General features: G+C 41.6%; 1 protein-coding gene across 4 annotated transcripts in view; it reads right to left on the bottom strand.

The window, feature by feature from the left end:
• Positions 1–375: 375 nt before the first annotated feature.
• LOC142450415 (uncharacterized) overlaps positions 376–19,956 on the bottom strand; it is a 28,136-nt gene continuing 8,555 nt past the window's right edge. For 3 of the 4 annotated variants that reach the window (XM_075552304.1, XM_075552306.1, XM_075552308.1), the window contains 4 exons: positions 14,885–15,030; positions 11,970–12,164; positions 8,872–8,998; positions 376–7,871 (listed from right to left, as the gene is read on the bottom strand). In XM_075552304.1, the coding sequence (XP_075408419.1) occupies positions 5,590–7,871; positions 8,872–8,998; positions 11,970–11,984 (2,424 nt within the window). In that variant the 5' untranslated portion in view covers positions 11,985–12,164; positions 14,885–15,030 and the 3' untranslated portion in view covers positions 376–5,589. Of the gene's footprint in view, positions 7,872–8,871; positions 8,999–11,969; positions 12,165–14,704; positions 15,031–19,956 lie in introns of all 4 variants that reach the window. The other variant, XM_075552305.1, reaches the window with a different exon arrangement.

The following is a 19,956-nucleotide window of genomic DNA, read 5'->3' as shown; positions in this document are numbered from 1 at the left end:
TTAGCTGGCCCTTTTAGGGGACATCCACACCCAATCTATCTGCTTTTGAGCAATGTGGACAGTTATAAAAATTCCATAACTTCATTCCATAAAGCATCTTATATTAATTGTATTTTCTAAGGAGAAATTTCCTAAGGATATTAGTAAAACAGTTTAGGGTACACGAGGAATTAAATGCAAGGATTATTTAATAAATATATATATTTCTATGCAAAATTTTATGTGAGTCAGTGATGGGGAGATGAGAGTGTGAATGAAACCTTTAAAATATACTATAAACCTACCTGACTACACAAACCTAAAAAACCCATTTGCTAAATAATAAAAACAAGCCAAGAGGAAAATGGTGACATAATCATGAAATGTAATTTTAATAAGATAGATAGCAAACAGTATTAAGAGAAATATAATTAAATTTGTCTTTTAAAGACTTCCAAAGTAAAAGTGTACCTTGAAATTTACAAAATTTCATTCTCACTGTAGATCAATACAAGTTAATCATCCCATTATTGTTTCAGAACAATCATATGCACAATAGTAGCAAATATTGCCTAGTCCTACACCACAAAAAGAGAAGGAATTTGAGAAAGACTCATTGAGATGGACTGACTCATGGCTGAAGCCATGGGCTCTACTATGACATTGGAGAGGAGGGGACAGGACCAGGCAGTGCTTACTTCTACTGTAGGCAGGCTCACAGTGAATCAGAAGTGACCACAGGGCACCCAACGGTTGGTTGATTACACGGAATCATCATAACAATAGCTGCTGTTTGAGCCTGCTGTTGCAGTCCCTGTATCAATCCATCTCCTCGAGGACTTTACAGAAGGAAATGTCCTGTCCAGGGTCATCTCAGGCAGCGCCGCCTATGTTCAGACTATCAGCCTGCAGTCTGAGGACACTGCCACCTATGACTATGCAAGAAACACAGTGAGAACCCACATCCTGAAAATGTCAGAAACCCAGGACAGAGCGAATGACTTTGACAATTTGTTTGCTGTCTTTTTTTCTTAGTGGTTAAAACTTAGTGGGGGAAAAGAAAAGGAAGCTTTCCTTTCCTGTGAACTATTTTCAGTTTGGGGCTGTTAAGCCAGCTCCACAAATAGGAGGAACACGCTCTTTGACTCAAATCGGACAATTAGGCCATAAGCACCGTCACCGAGTCAATTCCAACTCACAGGGGCACTGTAGGGTCTGCTGGATTATAAATCTTTTGAAGGCAGAACCTTTAATCATTCTCCCTAGAAGTTGAATTTCAGGTGGTCAACGTCCTACCCACCATGCTGCCAGGGGGTTTCTACATGATCATAGCAATTAAACAAACCAAACCAATCTAGTACTCTTTTAGAATCCATGGGGGTGACTGATTCACTCTGACCCATTGTGCACAGAGTAGAACTGCATTTCTAGGTTAAAAACTGAGACCTTGGAGAAGTAATTCACTGAGTCTGATGTCCAAAGCATTCTGGGTAAGTCTGAATCACCAGTCATTTTGTTAGCAGTGCAGTGCAGTATGAACCTCTCCCAAGCTTGACTCGTGTGGTCCCATTTTAGTTTTTAAAATGCTGTCCAGGCCTCTTTCATCGCTAAAGTATGTAACCTCTTTCTACCCCACAGCTGATTTTTCCCCTTCACAGTGTGTTATCCAATGTCAATATCCTCCTGTTCTTGGAAAGTGTCCTTTGTTACGCACCCCATTCTAAATCTTCTTCCGGACCTCCAGCATGGTTAAAAAAGCATGCCAAGCAGGCAGGACTGCAGGTGATGTTAGAAAATTCCCACTCAGGGCCTTTGTTGAAAACAAGGGTAGTGTATTTCCTACCCCAGATCTGCAGGAGCCAGTCCCTAAGGCAGTTTACTCTGCACTTCCCAAGGAGTCAGACCTTCCCCTGCCTCATGTTAAACACTTGCAGGAAGCAAATGCCCCATTAACACCTGCAGAATCAAAAGATAAGCCTTTGTATCCTCTACACACCCCTAGTGAGGTCCCTCAAAGGGTCCTAAGTCTTGAAAGAGACAAAGGTCAGGTCCCAAAACCAACCCTTGTTAGTTTTGCAGTTTACCCCATTCCCTCCTGCCTCCCAAAGTTAGGAAAAGATGAATGCTTATCTTACCCTCTCTGTAAACTACTTGCTGAAAGGAATGCTGAGGCCTCAATTCTTCCCTGCTTACCCACTGAAAATAATGTAATACCCTCCTGATTACCAGACCAGCTTCGGGTTTTGTTCTTATAAACCCAGCCTGCATACATATTATTTTGGACCTCGGGGAATTTCTCAAAGACTTGAATCCTCCCAATGGCCCCCAGCTAGAATAAAGACACCCAATTTGAACATAAAATGGCATTATAGTGGTTATTAATTTCTCATGACATACAACACAATATATCCAAAATATGTAAGACAAGTCTTGCTACCATTTCCTCAAAGGAGCATTCTGGTCCTATTTCTTCTAGGACAGATGTTTGTTGGCAACAACCCATAGCGACACCATACACCACAGAACAACCCTATTGCTGGGCACAGAGAGACTACCTAATATAACGGAGGAAGCACATTCAGTAAAGACAAGATAGACGATCTGGACATGCTGACATAACATCACTTACGCACGTCGAAAGAATGCAGGAGCCCACAGAATGGGGAACAATTTTATCAATGACACATCGGACAAAGGGCTAATTCCGAAAATATACAGAACTCTACATCTCAGTAAGAAAATAACAAGAGCCCTAATCAAGAAATGGGAAAAAGATATAAACAGACAGTTCAGCAAAAATGAAGTGAGTGCAGAAGAGTAACACATCAACAAATGCTCACAATCACTAGCCTTCAGGGAGATGCAAATTAAATCCACAATGAGATACCACTTTGCTCCCACAATGTCAGGTCAAATCAAAGAAACAGAAAACAACAAATGCTGGAAAGGATATGGAGCGATTAGAACATGGATATACTGCTGGTGGACATATAAATACATACAGCCACTGTAGAAAATGATAGGGGGTTATTTAAGTAACCAGAAATTAAAATCCCATATGATCCAGCAATACCATTATTAGGTATCATGGATTTGATATGCAGAGAAAGTATGTATATTAAAAAAACACATCATTTTTTCCTCTTCCCACCTTCCCCACTCAGAAGCCCATGAAAGATTGTACATTGCTATTATTTTTATCTCACACCGACCGCTGTCTCACTTCAAGAGGAGCTGATACCAAGGGCTCAATAGAAAGTAAATGGCTAGAAAACAATGAAGGCAATATATGTACAAACATGCTTGATTTAAGCGGTGTATGGATTGGGATAACAGTTGTATAAGCCCCCAATAAAATTAAAAAAACAAAACACCATCAATAACAAATTAAAAGATAAAATTCAATCTCCAAAGAGGAATATTAAAAACTACATGATTTAAAATGCGTCAAAAAGGAGCTCAAAGGATAAAGGGATATATTTTAACCTAACTGCATCTGCAACACTTCACTTTCCAACGCACTCTGCACAACATAGCAAAGTCATTCACATTCCTGGTCTAGGGTCAGAGTATTTTTTTCTTCACTTTTTTAAAGACTGAAAGTACGTTAACATGGGTCAAAAGGGACATCACATGTACAATCAGATTTCTCTTGATATCAGTGTTTATACAGACAGGATGAGCCTATCAGGCTTTCCTAGGCTCTGTATTCATATGATTTCCCGCAGTATACAGTGTAGTCATACAATGAGGAAGACATTTTGTTCAGTCCTCCTTTCCAATTAGTGCATCACAGCTTATCCTATGGGCTTTGCGGAACATAAAATGTAATTCTATACGTCAATACATACGTACTGCCACATTCACTGTATTCATATGGTTTCTCTGCTGTACAAGTCTTCTGTCACTTTAACTCCTTTCTGGCCAAAGGCCGTCCCACCAGAACTATATTAGTTACATTGGATCCCACTGGGGTTTATTGACATGAGAGAAGCCAGAGAAGGCATATGCAAAGTCACTACATTGTCAGGGCTTTCCTTCTGCATAGATCACTGTATGTAATGACACATGACTCCCTGAGGACAGCTTTCCCACCTTGACTGAATTTAAATTTTCCTTTTTGTGTTTATGTTAAGAAAACTTAGAAACACAGGTAAAACTCATTACAATTACATGGTAACTCTCCTAACATGTAATCACTGACACATAAGCTTTCCGTTTTGGGGGAAAAATTTACTGATTTAAAATTTAACAAAGTAAATTGGTTTTTCATTCACCAATTCATACATTGATTGCAGTTCCCCAGCACTCTTCCCACTTGCGCCCTCCCTGTGCTTTTCATTATTCATCCTTCTTTCTTGTCCCTTCTTGCTTTCAAGAGCTTTTATCTGGGGTTTACTGACACACGAGAGAAGCCAGAGAAGGCATATGCAAAGTCACTGTAGTGAGGGCTTTCCTGCTGCATAAGATCACTGTATGTGTCTGACACATGCCAGTGTCATTAGCAAACACTGTCCTCATTTTGTATGCTTCGTTATTCTGAGGAGTGTATACCTCTCGGATGTTATTCTTCCCTTCAGCCTGCATATTTTTTTTGGCTGAAAGCAGAGTCAAAGAAGAGAGTATAGTTCAGGGAGTGAATTGTTAATGAAGGCCATAGTTGGGATTGCAAGTATCCATCAGACCAGTAAGCCTAGTCTGTTTTATGATTTGGGGTTTTGTTGCACTTTGTGCTCCCATTTAATCAGGACACTCTTTTGTGATCCCCTTCAGAGTAATTAGCAGTAGAAGCTGGGCACTATCTACTTCTGCTGGTCTCAGGGTCATGGAAGCTGAGGTTCGCTGTGGTCCATTCATCGTCTGGACTAATTGTTCCTAAACATCTTCTATTTTCTTCATTCTTATTTTGTTACTTTTGTGCTCTCTCTGGAGGGTAACAAAGAGCATGCAGATGGGGCAGGCACTACTGGCATATGGGTGGGCACTCTACTGCTTGGTATAGCTGTGATCCAGAAACACCAGGTCCAGCTCTCTTTCGGGCACTCAAAGTTGGAAGAGCAATGAGGTGCCTATGCACCCTGGGGAGGTCTGGACGTCCCTCTCCCCACACCCGTGGGCAATGTCAGTAGAGGGACAGTAATTCAGAGCATGGGTAGGCACATAAGAAGTCACAATTGTCTGGTCCCACGCACAGCCCTGGCCAAACCCTAGGCCTCTTCCTTTGTTTTGAAAGCTTTGTTACACTCTCTCACCCCATTGAAAGGTTTTCTCATTACGAATTGTCTCATGTTGAATAATACTTGACTTTAAGATACAAGTTTCCAGTTAATTCATGCAAAGGGCTTCTTTCCTATGTGAAATGTCTACTGTGTTCAGAAGCATGGTTTCTGACTGAAAGCTTTACCACACTCACCACAAACATAATGGTTTTTTCCAGTATGAGTGCAGAGGAGTTTTGAGATGTGATGTCTGAATGAAGTCTTTGACATATTCATCACATACATGGGGTTTCTCTCAAATATGAGTTTGCTGAAGAACAGCAAGGTCTTTTTTCCTGATAAAGGCTTTTTAACACTTCCCACATACATGGGTTTTCTCTCCAGTATGAGTTCACTGGATAGTGAACTCATTATTCCAGGTAAAGGATATTCCACATTCACCATTTACATGGGGGTTCTTTCCAGTATGAGTTCGCTGATGCACAGTGAGTTTATTCTTCCTGATAAAGGCTTTTCCACATTCACCACACACATAGGGCTTCTCTCCAGTATGAGTTCGCTGATGAACCGTGAGTGCATGCTTCCAAGTAAAGGCTTTTCCACATTCACCACATACATGGGGTTTCTCCCCAGTATGAATGCGCTGATGAGCAGTGAGAGTATTCTTCCTGATAAAGGTTTTTCCGCATTCACCACATACATGGGGTTTCTCTCCAGTATGAGTTCGCAGATGGACAGTGAGTCCGTTCTTTGTGATAAAGGCTTTTCCACATTCACCACATACATGGGGTTTCATTCCTGTGTGAAATGTCTGATGTGCTGTAAGGGATCGCTTCCAGCTGAAAGCTTTCCCACACTCACCGCATACATAAGGTTTCTCTCCAGTATGAATTCGCTGATGAGCAGTGAGTTCATTCTTCGTGATAAAAGCTTTTCCACATTCAAAGCACACATGGGGTTTTTCTCCAGTGTGAGTTCGCTGATGAACAGTGAGTTCGTTCTTCCAAATAAAGCCTTTGCCACATTCACCACACACATGGGGTTTATCCCCAGTATGAATGCGCTGATGAACAGTGAGAGCATTCTTCGTGATAAAAGCCTTTTCACATTCACCACATACATGGGGTTTCTCTCCAGTATGAGTTCGCTGATGAACAGTGAGAACATTCTTCCAGCTAAAGGCTTTTCCACATTCACCACATACATGGGGTTTCATTCCTGTGTGAAATGTCTGATGTGCTGTAAGGGATCGCTTCCAGCTGAAAGCTTTCCCACACTCACTGCATACATAAGGTTTCTCCCCAGTATGAGTTCGCTGATGAGCAGTGAGTTCATTCTTCGTAATAAAAGCTTTTCCACATTCAAAGCACACATGGGGTTTCTCTCCAGTATGAGTTCGCTGATGAACAGTGAGAGCAGCCTTCCAGGTAAAGGCTTTTCCACATTCACCACATACATGGGGTTTCTCTCCAGTATGGGTTCTCTGATGCACAGTGAGAGCATGCTTCCTGATAAAGGCTTTTCCACATTCACCACACACATGGGGTTTCTCCCCAGAATGAGTTCGCTGATGATCAGTGAGAACAGTCTTCCTGATAAAGGCTTTTCCACATTCACCACATACATGGGGTTTCTTTCCTGTGTGAAATGTCTGATGTGCTATAAGGCATCGCTTCCGGCTGAAAGCTTTACCACACTCAACACATATATAAGGTTTTTCTCCAGTATGAGTTCGCTGATGCACAGTGAGAGCATGCTTCTTGATAAAGGCTTTCCCACATTCACCACACACATGGGGTTTCTCTCCAGTATGAGTTCGCTGATGAACAGTGAGAACATTCTTCCAGCTAAAGGCTTTTCCACATTCACCACATATGTGGAGTTTCTTTCCTGTGTGAAATGTCTGATGTGCTGTAAGGCATTGCTTCCGGCTGAAAGCTTTACCACACTCAGCACGTACATGGGGTTTTTCTCCAGTATGAGTTTGCTGATGAGCAGTGAGATCACTGTAGCTGGGGAAGCCTTTCCCACATTCACTGCATACACAGGGGGTCCCTGCCACATGAGTTTTCTGATGTTCCTGGAGATATGATTTATTGTGATAAGCTTTGCCACATTCCAAGCATTTAAATGATTTTTGTCCTATATGAGCTGCTCGATAATGTGCAGTGAGTTCAAATACTTTGTCGAATTCTTGCCCGCACTGACTGCAGGTTTTATCTAGTACATGAATGATCTGATCCTCACAGAGAAAAGATTGCTTGATGAAGGTTTTCCCACATTTATCACCTGCGTCTGGTTTCTCAAATTTGTCAGATTCCTGATGCTGAATGTGTTGTGACTTCATGCTACTGGATTTTTCACACGTAGAGAATTTCATTTCAGTACAAAATTGGTCTTCTTCAAGAATGAAAAAAGTTTTCTCATCTTCATGGAGCAAAATTGACTCCTTTACTTTGTTACTACTCTTTTGATTTAATACTGGAAGGATTAAATCTGGTTTTACTATTTTTTCATGTGTGCCAAATAGCTCATAATTTTCCTTTAGAGGAAAATTGTTTTTATGATGAAGAATATTTTCCAATGTATTAAATTTATAGAATTGTTCAGTCCTCTCCACATTCCTTTCATGTTGCGACTGATCGAGCAAATGATCATCAACATTCAGGATCTCTATAAAAGAACAGAACATTGAAACTTTTCACCATTTTCATTAATAATGGAACCCTGAAAACACACAGATTGATACAAGGTATATCTTTAGTGATAATGCTCTTATATGAATGCAAATAAAACAAGTGTGTAAACAATACAAATGGTAAAAGCAATTACTGTAGATTAAATGTGAAAATAATGAGTGAACACAGATTTGGTAGGTGCTTAAATAGGACCATGAAAATATACTAAAAATGTATATACACACAAGACACTGAGACCCACAGACCACAGGGGTAGTAGGGCTTCTTATCTCAACTGTTAGAGGGCAGATGTAGTCATTCCATCAATCTTTACTGAAAGACAACTTAGTACTAGACAACCTTGAGAATGAGAAAGATGCAGAATATTCTACTTGGGTGAAAACAACTGTCGCAGCTATTTATGAAAGGCATTATGGTACACAACATATCCCTTATGTTTATGGAATCCACACTCTAGCTTCACCCACTCATCTTCCAGTGGCGTCCTGTGGTGGCTTACATGTTGCTGTGGTTCCGGAATCAATGCCACCCAGTATTTCAAATACAAGTAGGATCACCCCATGGTGCACAGGGATTAGTAGAGTTTCCAGAAATTCTGACTGGGCGGAGAACCTGGTGATCTACGTTTAGAACATGAGCCCCTCAGGTTTTAACTTCTCTAACTACAGACAACAGTAATGATGTGAATGCAGCAAAGCTTTGGGGACCTTCAGTGGGTGACATGGCATGACTGAAAATGAGAAAAAATAGCTGCAAACATCTACTAATAATTGGAAGACAGAATGTATGAAGTACTATCAAGAAAAGCTTTTCTGGGGAAAAAAATGTTCAAAGCAACTAAGTAAGGCTGTTCTCTCAAGGGTAGAAGACTGCCCACTAACCTAGGTCCAGAGAATGCAATGAGAATCTTTCTCTTTGAGAACAACAAAGACCCTGCCAAAGATTTTAATGCAAAAGATAGGAATTCTCCTCACCAATGGACACCAGGTTGTGATAGTTCTCCAACATCACATCCTGATATAGAGTCTTCTGAGCAGGGTTCAGGAGCTGCCATTCCTCCCAGGTGAACCTTACTGCCACATCGTTGAATGTCAGTGATTCCTGTAGTTAGAGGAGCCTATTTAATGAAGTATTTTCCATTTGAAGATTTAAAAAATATATCTTACAGTAAAGAAAGCGAAATAGTAATTAAAACTATTCTGTGATAGTGCATTCCATAATGTGTGGTAAACTGAGGGCTTGGTAGAAAGTTTTTGACCTAATTTCTACATTTCAACCACAGCATGGAAAACAAGCCCCGTTTAGAGAAAGATCTCCATTGTTTGAGATAAAAATGTTTTCAAATACATGTTCTCCAGGCCAAGTAATGTGCCCCCAACAATAGCACTCCATTAAGGAGCAGATTTAAAAGAGCTACCACAGTAGATGAATCATTTCTGTGTCTGGCTACTTCACTATGCCTGAAGGTTATCTGTAGATTAGCGCAATCAGGTCCTATAGCCAACCCACCATATATGTAGTAAACTCCTGGGCAGGGCTCGGGGTGGATTGAGGTCAACTAGCTCTCAGATGGTGACTCACCTCCTTCCTTGTTTATTATGTTACCTGCCTATGATATTATCCATTGACTATGTCTTTGTTAACTGTATGACAGGCATGCCTTATGAAAGATCTGTAAGCCACATTAAATACACGCATGTAAAAATGCATTCGCTCTCTCAGTCCAGACATGGGAAGAGGAGCCCCTGTGCATCACTGTCAGTGTTTCTTTAATGTTTTGCACAACTGAAAAATCACTCCTGAGAACTGTTTCAAGTGTTGGGGACATGCTTCCCCAATAATAATGTATCCACTCATAAAATTAGACTTTTGAGTAGCAGTGAAATGATCTGAATTAGCTAGAAATAGCTCAGATTTCCACACAGCAGATAAAACTATACCAGTTTATATTAAGTTTACAGCCAAACAAGTTTACAGTACATTGTGATCGAATTAGTCCTAGCAGTATCACCATTATGCAACATACCTCAGCTCTCCAACATTTTTATAAATTCTTACACAAGTCTTTCCTCCCACACCACTATTCGTCTCTCTTCTGGATTTGATAATCCATTGCTATGGCCACACAAAACTCATAGATGAAAGCGGTTTATTAATGAACAGTGTACAACTCAGGATCAAGAACAAGAAGTGACGAATCAAGAACAAGCTCATAGGCAAAGTCTTCCTTCCTGAGTGCAGAACAATTTTCTAAGTTCTTACAGGCCACCTCGACAAACATCTCTTGTCTACCTTATGACAAATTCTTCTCAGCCACCTTTGGACAGTATTGCCTTAACTGTAATTACAAGGTCTTCTTCAACCTGCCATATTTCATCACATGCTCATCAATGGGTCCTTCCTAGTTCTGCTTCCATTGGCTCGACCTGTAGAGTCCTCCTAATCTTGCCTAAGCAGGGAAGGTGCTAGGTTGGCCCAAGAAGCCATCATATCAAGAGGGAGAGAGAGAGAGAGAACTACCTACAGGAATGGTTGAGAAGAGGTAGTGAGACAATGGCCTGTCTTTTGACCTGTTGATTTGGTATTGTTAGTGCCTGCAGCTATATAGTTCAGAATAAACCCGTGGACTGGGATTTGCCAGCTTCCAGAAATGCATGAGCTATTTCCTTAACATTGTTGCAATTGGGAGGCACTTATGTGACCTGATTTGAGAGCTTCCTCCACTCCATGAGCCAACAGCCTACTGTGTGACCTTTCAATGTGGGTCCCTCAACCCCTGAAACCTATTATCTGACCAGATACTGCAACTTCGCCTTGTGAGGCAGTGGGCTGTTGTCTGACCTGATGTTCTGGTTCATCTGCCTTTGCAAACACATTGATGAACACAACCCTCCAAACGGAACCTGACCTTTGGATTTGGGACTCACTAGTTTCCACATCCTGAAGACTTATTTACTTGATGGCTATTTAGTTTTGCGAGATGGTGCACAGCAAATCATGGAACATCTTGAACCTCTACTTCATAGGGACTGGTCTCCTGCTGGCCCTGCACAATGAACTGTACTATTCATGGGTAAGAGCTGTACCAATGGAGACAACAACCAGGGCAGAACAGACACAGTGACAGAGCCAATGATGACAGTTTGGAAAAGGGCACTTCACCTAAGACAGTGGGACAGGCAGGTAAGATCAAGAGGAGGATATCCTCTTGATACTGAGCGGAGCCTATACAGATGGAGCTAAGCAATGAGCCTACCTTCGGGGGCAAAATGTCTGAGAGGGACAGAGACAACAGGCCTGCCATGAAGAAGAGCAAATTTGCCAACATGGTTCTTTAATATGAATCCCAGTGTGTAGCCTATTGATTCTGATACCAAATTATATCTGGACTGTAGTTTGTATATGGCCACTAAAAAAATTAATGAGCTGAGTAGGAGAGGACTGTGGGAAAGATACCTAACTGGTGTCATAACTGGAAAAGTATTGGAGGGCACAGGTATGTTTAAGCTCTGCCTCATAGGAACCAGGGCTGATGCTGATGGTTGATTCTCCTACATCTATAGTTTTATAGGTGAGAAGCTGTCAATCATTTTAAAACTACTATTGCTACAAGGCCCATTTTAGATGCATTAATGAGAATGCTGCCATTTGGATGACTACATAACATATTATCTGCAGAAAGAAACATTAAAGAAACTTAATCAGACAAACACCCCATGGAATACTGAACTGTCCTAAAGAAGTGATCTTATTTCTCCTTAAAAACTAGATATAGCACATAATTTAAATGATTCTCATGGGTTGGTCATAGAATAATGAATTATGAGTTGGAAGGTAATATCTTCCAAAGAATCCACCCTGACATATTATGTTCAATGTCAATAGTTTAGTGTTAATCCTAGATTAATATATTCCTAAACTTCTCCGGCCAAATGTTCAAGTCAGAATCAAAGTTTATCCCTAACTTCTACTATTTCAAATGTCCACTTCTGCAATGAACTGAATCAGCATTATAGAGGCTTCTACAATTCTAGTAGGAAACACAGCAAAGGATAAAACACATCAGAATCACCTGAGCCTTGGTCATTTTCTTTAGTCCTTAGAACACTGCCGGTAACTGGGATGCTCTATTTTTTTCTTATCTGGATCAGCTTTAATGATGTTCACAAATTTCAATCTTTCATGAGGACATCACAGAAATATTAATACCCAAACCAGGCACTTCTTCCTCCGTCCTCTAAGCTGCTGGTGATTCACAATCTGCAGGCTGATGAGAGAAAACAATGTGAGTAATACATAACCTGTAGCTTCAGATGCTGTTACTGTTCTTTCCCTCTTCTCAACCCCAAGTCCCCAATACTGTTAACAGTGCTCTTATTGAGTGACAGAAAACATGCTTATAACATGAGCAATAAAATCTAAAACTCATAATTGACAGACATGTGAATAAAACATGACTTTATAATAAGTAGAGATTGGACAAATATACATGTCAAAAAGAAGAACAAAAAAGCTGCATCCCTACCTCACAGCATACAGAACTATCAATTCCTTACTGTGTCACTCTCAAGGAGAATGACAAATCAATGAGCCTTGAAGATGATTATGTTAATTAAAGCATCTGGAAACATTTTAAATGGGCTATTTTAAAGAGTTATTATAAACCGAAGATTATTTTATAGAGAAACTACAAATTGTTCAAGCACTTTAGAAACACTTTAAAACTCACCATCAAGTAGAGTTAGACGTATAAACATCTGACAGGACACAGGAGAACTGCTCTACAGTCTCGAGACAATGAAGCCATGACAGGAAGCTAATGGGTATGCACCTCTTACCTTAAGGTAGCAGTCCAACTCTTAACACATGTCAAAACCAGGGCTCCATAGCACACACTTACATGTCATCGATTAGATTTAAATATATATATATTTTGAAATGAAGTATACATCCCACAATACTGAATCCCAATATAAATAACATTTTAATGTAGCATTATTTATAGTAGTGAATGCAGTTAGGTTGTTGGCCTATAATGTATATAGTCTCTCTAGCTGTGGCCCCGTAAGTCCTTCCAAATATTTAGCTGGGTGTGTCATCTGTCAATGTGAATGAGGCAAAGGAGCACTGGTGGCATAGTGGTTACTGTTGGGCTGCTAACTGCAAGGTCAGCAGTTGGAAACAAATTTCTCCTCCTTGAAACAAAGATGGCGCTTTCTTCTCCAAAGAGTGACATGGCTTTCTACTCAGCTACAGAGTTACAGTCTTGGGAACCCAGAGGTGTAGTTCTAACCAGTCATATAGGCTTGATATGAGTCAGTGTTAACTTGATGGCAGTGAGTTTGCGTATTTTTTTGGGAGGGGTGGGTTTAAGAGGATTTGGCAGCTTGCCCAACAATAGATTGGTACCTGTGTGACTTGCAGCTACATAAATAAGCTGTCTGAAACCTAAGCTCAGGATCAGTCACATTGGAAATCATGTTAGGATTTCAGAGTCAGGAATTTGGATCACACTACCATCAAAAAAGAAGAGCCAGGAGTAGGGGACTTTGGCCTAGATTTTTCCATTGAAACTCTTCAATCCAGAAGACAGAGCTGTGACACAAGAGAGAAAGCGATGGGGAGGAGCAGCAACAGGCACATGATGGCATCAGAACCAAGAGACTGAGACAGAGCAGTGGGATTCCCAGGCCACAGAACAAGACAGCTAAGTGCCTTTGGGCAGGAGGTTAGTAGGTGAAGTGGCGTGCATCTCAGTACGTATCTGGGGAACTAGATTTACTAACCTACACAGAGCTGAGTGTGTTTGTTCCGAGGCTAAGGGCTAAAGTGAGTACTTATCCACAGAACTAAAAGACCTTTGTAACATTTGCCCATTTAGGACAGAAATCAAGGAGCTGCAAGGACTGACCTTACCTGCAGGTGTGGCTGTCAAAATTCCGTCCCAAAGAAGAACTGTACCTTGAGTCATTTATAATCCTAAATTGTGTGTTAGTGTAGAAAAGTGAGCCCTATTTCAAATATAGTAATCGAAGGAGAACACTTATTAAACTCTAAGAGACAACAAAAGACACACATACATCATATGGATAAGGGAGGCCATTAGCAGGACGTAAAAACAACTGAGGAGTCAGTCTGGACCCTGGATAAATAGGGCATACCTCAAAAGAATGGTGGCAGATCAATACATCACAGACACAGATGGAACTGCAGCAGCAGGAATGGAACCATGATTAGGACATACACATTATAGATACAAGGACTTATAAGATTGGTCCAGGGCCTTCACACAAGGCAGTCAAGGTCAGACTCATGACAATGGCCCTGTTCTGTCTTCAGTAAGGTGACCTCGATCAAGAATACACCTAGGTAGGCCTACGGAGAGGGGCTGGCTGGAATGACAATCTACTTCTAAGGCATTCTCCCCGAGGGGAAGATGATCTGCATCCTTGGTGAATGATGAGAAATAATTCAATGGAGGCTTCATCAAAGTGGGGATGCAGCAAATGGACACTGAGGTGTCACTGTCCTCAGCAACCCAAACCTAAAGCCCAAATCACTGCCATCGAGTGGATTTTGATTACAGCGACCCTTTAGGAGGTGATGGAACTGCCCCCGTATGGGCTTCCCGAGACTGTACCTCTTTACAAGAGTAGAAAGCCTGTCTTTCTCCCCAGGTGGGACTTGTAATTCTGAACTGCTGACCTTGCAGCTAGCAGCCCAATCTGTAACCACTACGCCAACAGCCTTTTGCAAATTGGAGAGCTCAGAACTTAAGTTCTAAAACAATTATAAACGGTTACTTACCCAGTGAATTCTATCATTCAGGGAAGTGCGTAAAGACCTTGGACCCTGAAGACCAGGACAGCCTGGGTGCTCATACACTGGCGCTCTCCCAGGGTCAGACCCCAGGAAGCATGGATTCCTCCTGCTTCCCCTCAAGCTCCTCCAGCTGGCGCTTCCCCCAAGAACCCCAGGGTCCCTCACCCTGTTTGGAGTCAGGTGAATGGAATTGGTTCACAACTGATAGAAGTTGAAATCCTTCCTTGTGATGCTTCAGTGTGCAAGATAGTAGTGTAACAGATTTCTACTTCCCTAGCTTGGACCGTATTTCTCTGAGGCAGATCGTTTTTCTGAAACAGAAGAGGAGACAATATTGAGAAAGGCATGCCAGGTTCTTAGCCTGTACTTTTTTGTGAGAAATAGTGACCACCCCCACACCCAGGGATCAAAACCATGCTCCAATCTGAGGGTGCTTGCATTGAACACAAAGCCCATTCTCTCTTTACAGAGCAATTTTACTAATTTCTCATATATCATTATCAACTTTGGATCCACATCCTATATATACACAATGATTTATTTTTAGAATACAATGGAAATATTTGTGTTAGTCTGGATACTTTAGAGAAACAAATCCACAGAAACTTACACATGTGTAGGAGAGAGTTTTATATAAAGGTTAAGTACTCATCAAGAAAATATCCCAGTGCTGCCCAAGCCCAAAAGTCCAACAATAACCCATACATCTGACACCAATCCACAAAGTCCTCCTCCACCTCACAAAACACATGCAATGACACCAACTGCAGGAGGAAAGCCCAGTTAGAGAATGTGCAAGCATCTCAGCTCTGGCAGGGGTCTCAACACAGGTGCTCCAGCACCCAGGGCAGCATCGGGGTAGGTCCATGCGTCTTCTCCTTGGAGATGTCTCACAGGAAGTGAGCCTTGCCAGGTGAAGCGGGGAACTGGCTTAAGTAGTTACACCCTGGTCCAACCATCACAAAGCAAGAAACAAGAGAACTAGAAAGGCGAGGCTCACTGAGTCATTTATCCCTCCGCCCTTCAATTAACCCCACATGTGTGTATGGGCCAGGATGGCACAATAAACTCGAACTATCTCAGTATTTAAGGCTTCAATATTCTCAAGCTCCACTGGAGGTAAATATCTTTTCACCAGCAATCTAACTGAAGAAAGGAATGTTTTATGAAGAACGTTTTTACCAGTCGGTAGTGCACCTCGGACCATAACCCTTGACATATTTAGCTAAAGTGATCAAACTGAATCATGCCCACATATGCCACTCCAACCCATGCTGAAACTTTCAAGTTTAACCTGTTCCAATCCTCTTGCATCATGTGTATTCTTCATAATATCTATTGTGTGTGAAGAAATGTCTATGGTTGGGTAGCCCATTTATGGCCAGTAGAATATGGTTACAGAAACTTATTTTAGAGGTGGACAACAAGAGACAGGGACACCAATAGGGCATCCGAGATGTACCTTGGCCAAGACAGAGCTGTCCTAAACAAGAAAACAAGCCAGGGCAGTCCTTATTTGCTACTTTCTTAGGCTCTTGTGTTTACAGATGTCCAATTCTAAAGCCTTTGTAAAAGACTGCAGCCTACAGTCAAGGAATGGCAAGGGGTAGGCAGATGGGTGAGACCAAGAGCCACGGTGAGGGCAGAAGCTTAAATACAAGACAGATCCAGGAAAGAGACGACTTAACAACCATTTTGTCATCTCGGCCTAGATTATGGATTCCAACCTTTCTAGGTAATACTGACAGATGGCAAACAACACAAACTGTAGGAGAGGGCTTATTGGCTTGCATTAGAGGATGTCCCACCCATAGCCTTGGTCTGCTGGGGAGAAGGGGAAAAGCAAGTGCCCAGGTTTGAGCTTGTGAAACATGCTCCAAGAACCACCTATTTTGGCAAGAAAACAAAATGAATGTGGTGGGGAGAGGCAATGCTGTGATAAACCAGGGAAGCATTAGTCTGAGTGGCTAGTTGGATATCATTGGCACATCCTCCTCTTGCAACCCCCAGGGTGTCTCTGAAGGCAGGGTGTGTGAGGCTGCAGTTATAGGATAAGGGGTGCAGACTAGCGCTCCTCTAAAACTAATCAGCAAGTCAAGCTACTAAACAAAAGCACAATTTGTTGTAGACTCTCTCATGCCCAGTCATCAAGCATATCTTGAATATAAGGCTCATCATTCCACAAAGTCTTAAGGACAGGCTTCAACTCAGGGCTCTTACATTGGTTGGTTGCAGAGCAAGGTTGGCTTCTAGGCCCCTCCTCAAACAACATTCTGAATCTAAGCTTGACTAAGTTTTAATTTTTTCCAAAAAACTGTTAGCTTATGCCAAAAATACAAAAACTCAGAATGGTAATAGACATTCTATCACCAGTCAAGAGATCAAGATACATTGTATTGAATAAATATACCTTATTAGGCTTGCTGAGAGTGTTGAAGAGCAGGGTTCTTACTTTGAGGAGTAGGCTCACCTCACCCAATTGCCTCACATCACATGTGTGTGGAAGTTGAACACTGAATAAGGAAGACTGAAGAAGAAATCAATTCGTTTGAATTGTAGTGCTGGCCAAGAATATTGAAATAACATTAGTATTCAAAAACACAAACAAGTCTGTCTTTGAAGAAGTAAGCTCAGAGTGCTAGTTAGAGGTAAAGATAGCGAGAGCCCATATTACATACTTTGGACACTGGTGTCAGAAGGGAGCAGTCCCTGGGGAAGGATAGTATGTTTGGTATAGTAGAGGGGCAGTGAAAATAGGAATCCCGGGAAGGGGGAGTGGGGAGGGGGGGGGAAAAAAGAGGACCTGATGCAGAGGGCTTAAGTGGAGAGCAAATGCTTTGAGAGTGATTAGGGCAAAGAATATACAGATGTGCTTTATACAATTGATGTATGTATATGTGTGGATTGTGATAAGAGTTGTATGAGCCCCTAATAAAATGTAAAAAAAAGAAAAGAAAAAAAAAAAAGAAAATGATTAGGGCAAAGAATGTACGGATGTGCTTTATACAATTGATGTATGTATATGCATGGATTGTGATGAGTTGTATGAGCCCCTAATAAAATGTTAAAAAAAAAATAGGAATCCCTCACCTAAATGATTGACACAGTGATGGCAACAATGGGTTCACCCTAAATTGAGTCTGGCAGAGAAGGCAGTGTTTCCTTCTGTTATCTACCGGGTTCCTATGATGTGGAATCAACTCAATGCCACCTAACAACAGCAACAACAACGACCTCAGAAGACAGGCACAAAATACAGGTCTGAGGGACAGTGAACTGGCCCCGTTTAAAAAGTTCGAGGACCTCTGCACTAGACACTTGGGAAGGCCTGCAGTGGGAGGGATGCACATGCCGTCATGGTAATAGAAATTAAAACTCGCCCTTCCAGTCAATTCACCATCACCAGAGACACATCAAAGAATCAGTTCTCCCTTCAGGTGACCTCCGTGACTACTGAGGACAGGACCACGTATTACTGTGCAAGGTACACAGTGACAGGGAGCCAATGAGAGTCAGACACAAGCCTCCCCGGCATGGCAGGACCTGGGCTACAGGAGGCTCACAGGATACACAGAGCACAGGACTCAGACCAGGAGCAGATGGTTTCAGGGCTGGTTTCCTTTTGTGGTCTCTGATTCTTGTTTATCGCACAGCATCCTAGTGAATCTTCTTCCTTTTTATAAAAGTAATTTTGTGTCTATCCCTGATAGTTAGGCACTTATCATTTTTAATAGGGGAAATTTTACTGCCTTACAGCAAAGTCACAAGAAATAATCTTCTGCTTTATTAAGGTTCCTTAACAGTCGTTAACACCTTTCAAACAGGGAAGAACTGAGTGTACAGACTGGTGGACAATGAAAGTCTAATAATCCAGCTTCATTCTAAACCCATACTGAAGAGAAGGGCACACAATGGCAAGAGAGCTGCCTCGCTGAATAAAACAAGTCTTTTAAACATGATTAAAGAAAATACAGGATGGATCAAAATTATAGCCTTTATTTTACAGAAAGGAACCACACAATTATTATTCAGATTAGAACCCTGAAACCATGAAATTTGTTTCCACCCATTTTGTGATGAAAGCCATGGATTTAGGTGTGTAGTTGTCCGCAGTGCTGAAGCTCCTCATATACTGATGAATTAATAACCGAAAACAAGGAATTTCTTTAACATATGTTAGTGAATATATGTGTAGAAAGAACACATAAATCAGACAAATGATAAAAAATAAAAGCCTCTATTGTACATACTTTCTCTTCCATTGGAGGGAAGGGAGAAGCTCACCTCCTTACATAAGCACAACCAGGTTATTTACCAAAATATGACGCCCAGGGTGAGCGCAAGAGAACAACTAGGAAACACTGCAGAATTTGTATGTTCCCCTTTAGCCCCTCATTAGCCTTGGAGAGCTACTGGTATGAACTAAGTGTACCAACCCAGAGCCTGGATTCATGGTATTCTCTTGAAGAATTCTAGGTGATCAGGAGCTGACACATTATCTCCTGAAAGAGATGATTATTTGGGGGAATTGTGAATTTCCTGTAGTGTTTCTGTGTGACACACCGACTTTTCAGTCACTCTACGGTTGCACGCTGGTGTATTTTGTAGCTTCATGGAGACGGGCCGGGGTATTGAAAAGGGACACAGGGCCAGAGTGAAAGATAGGTGACAATAGAATACAGTGATCATCAAAAGGTCCCCATTCTGAGACACAAAGCTACTGCAGTGTAATTATTATGGACTGCTCCCCTCACAAAAGACCTGGATACTCACATACATACACACTAAGGGTATATGCTGACAAAAAGCACACTATGTATCATAACAGCATGCCATTCTGTTTGCTGATTGGGAAAACGTAGCTTGATTCCAATTGTCTTCTAAGATGACTGAACTTCAATGCATCTGGACTGTTTACTGTGCAAGGATCCAGGACTTATACACCTTACAGGCTTTCAGATGGGCCACTCCAAGGTGTTCTCACATTTCAGATCATGGAAGGCCGACTAGCTGAACATGATGACCACTAGCATTCTCTCAGCTGTGGGACTGGCCTCTATGACTCGTCCTGCTTTTGTTCCCACATTTGTTCAAGAGAGACCATGCCTGCAGAAAGACATCAGGCTTGATAAGGGAGCAGAGAGGCACAAATAGATGGACACAGTGGCTGTAACAATGGGCTCATTCATGGGAACATTTGTGAGGATGGTGCAGAACAGGGAAATGTTTCATTCCGT

The sequence above is a fragment of the Tenrec ecaudatus genome, chromosome 6, assembly GCF_050624435.1.
Source record: "Tenrec ecaudatus isolate mTenEca1 chromosome 6, mTenEca1.hap1, whole genome shotgun sequence".
In the NCBI taxonomy this organism is placed as follows: Eukaryota; Metazoa; Chordata; class Mammalia; order Afrosoricida; family Tenrecidae; genus Tenrec; species Tenrec ecaudatus.
The sequence above is the reverse complement of the archived record's forward strand: the minus strand, read 5'-3'. Positions and strand labels throughout refer to the sequence as shown.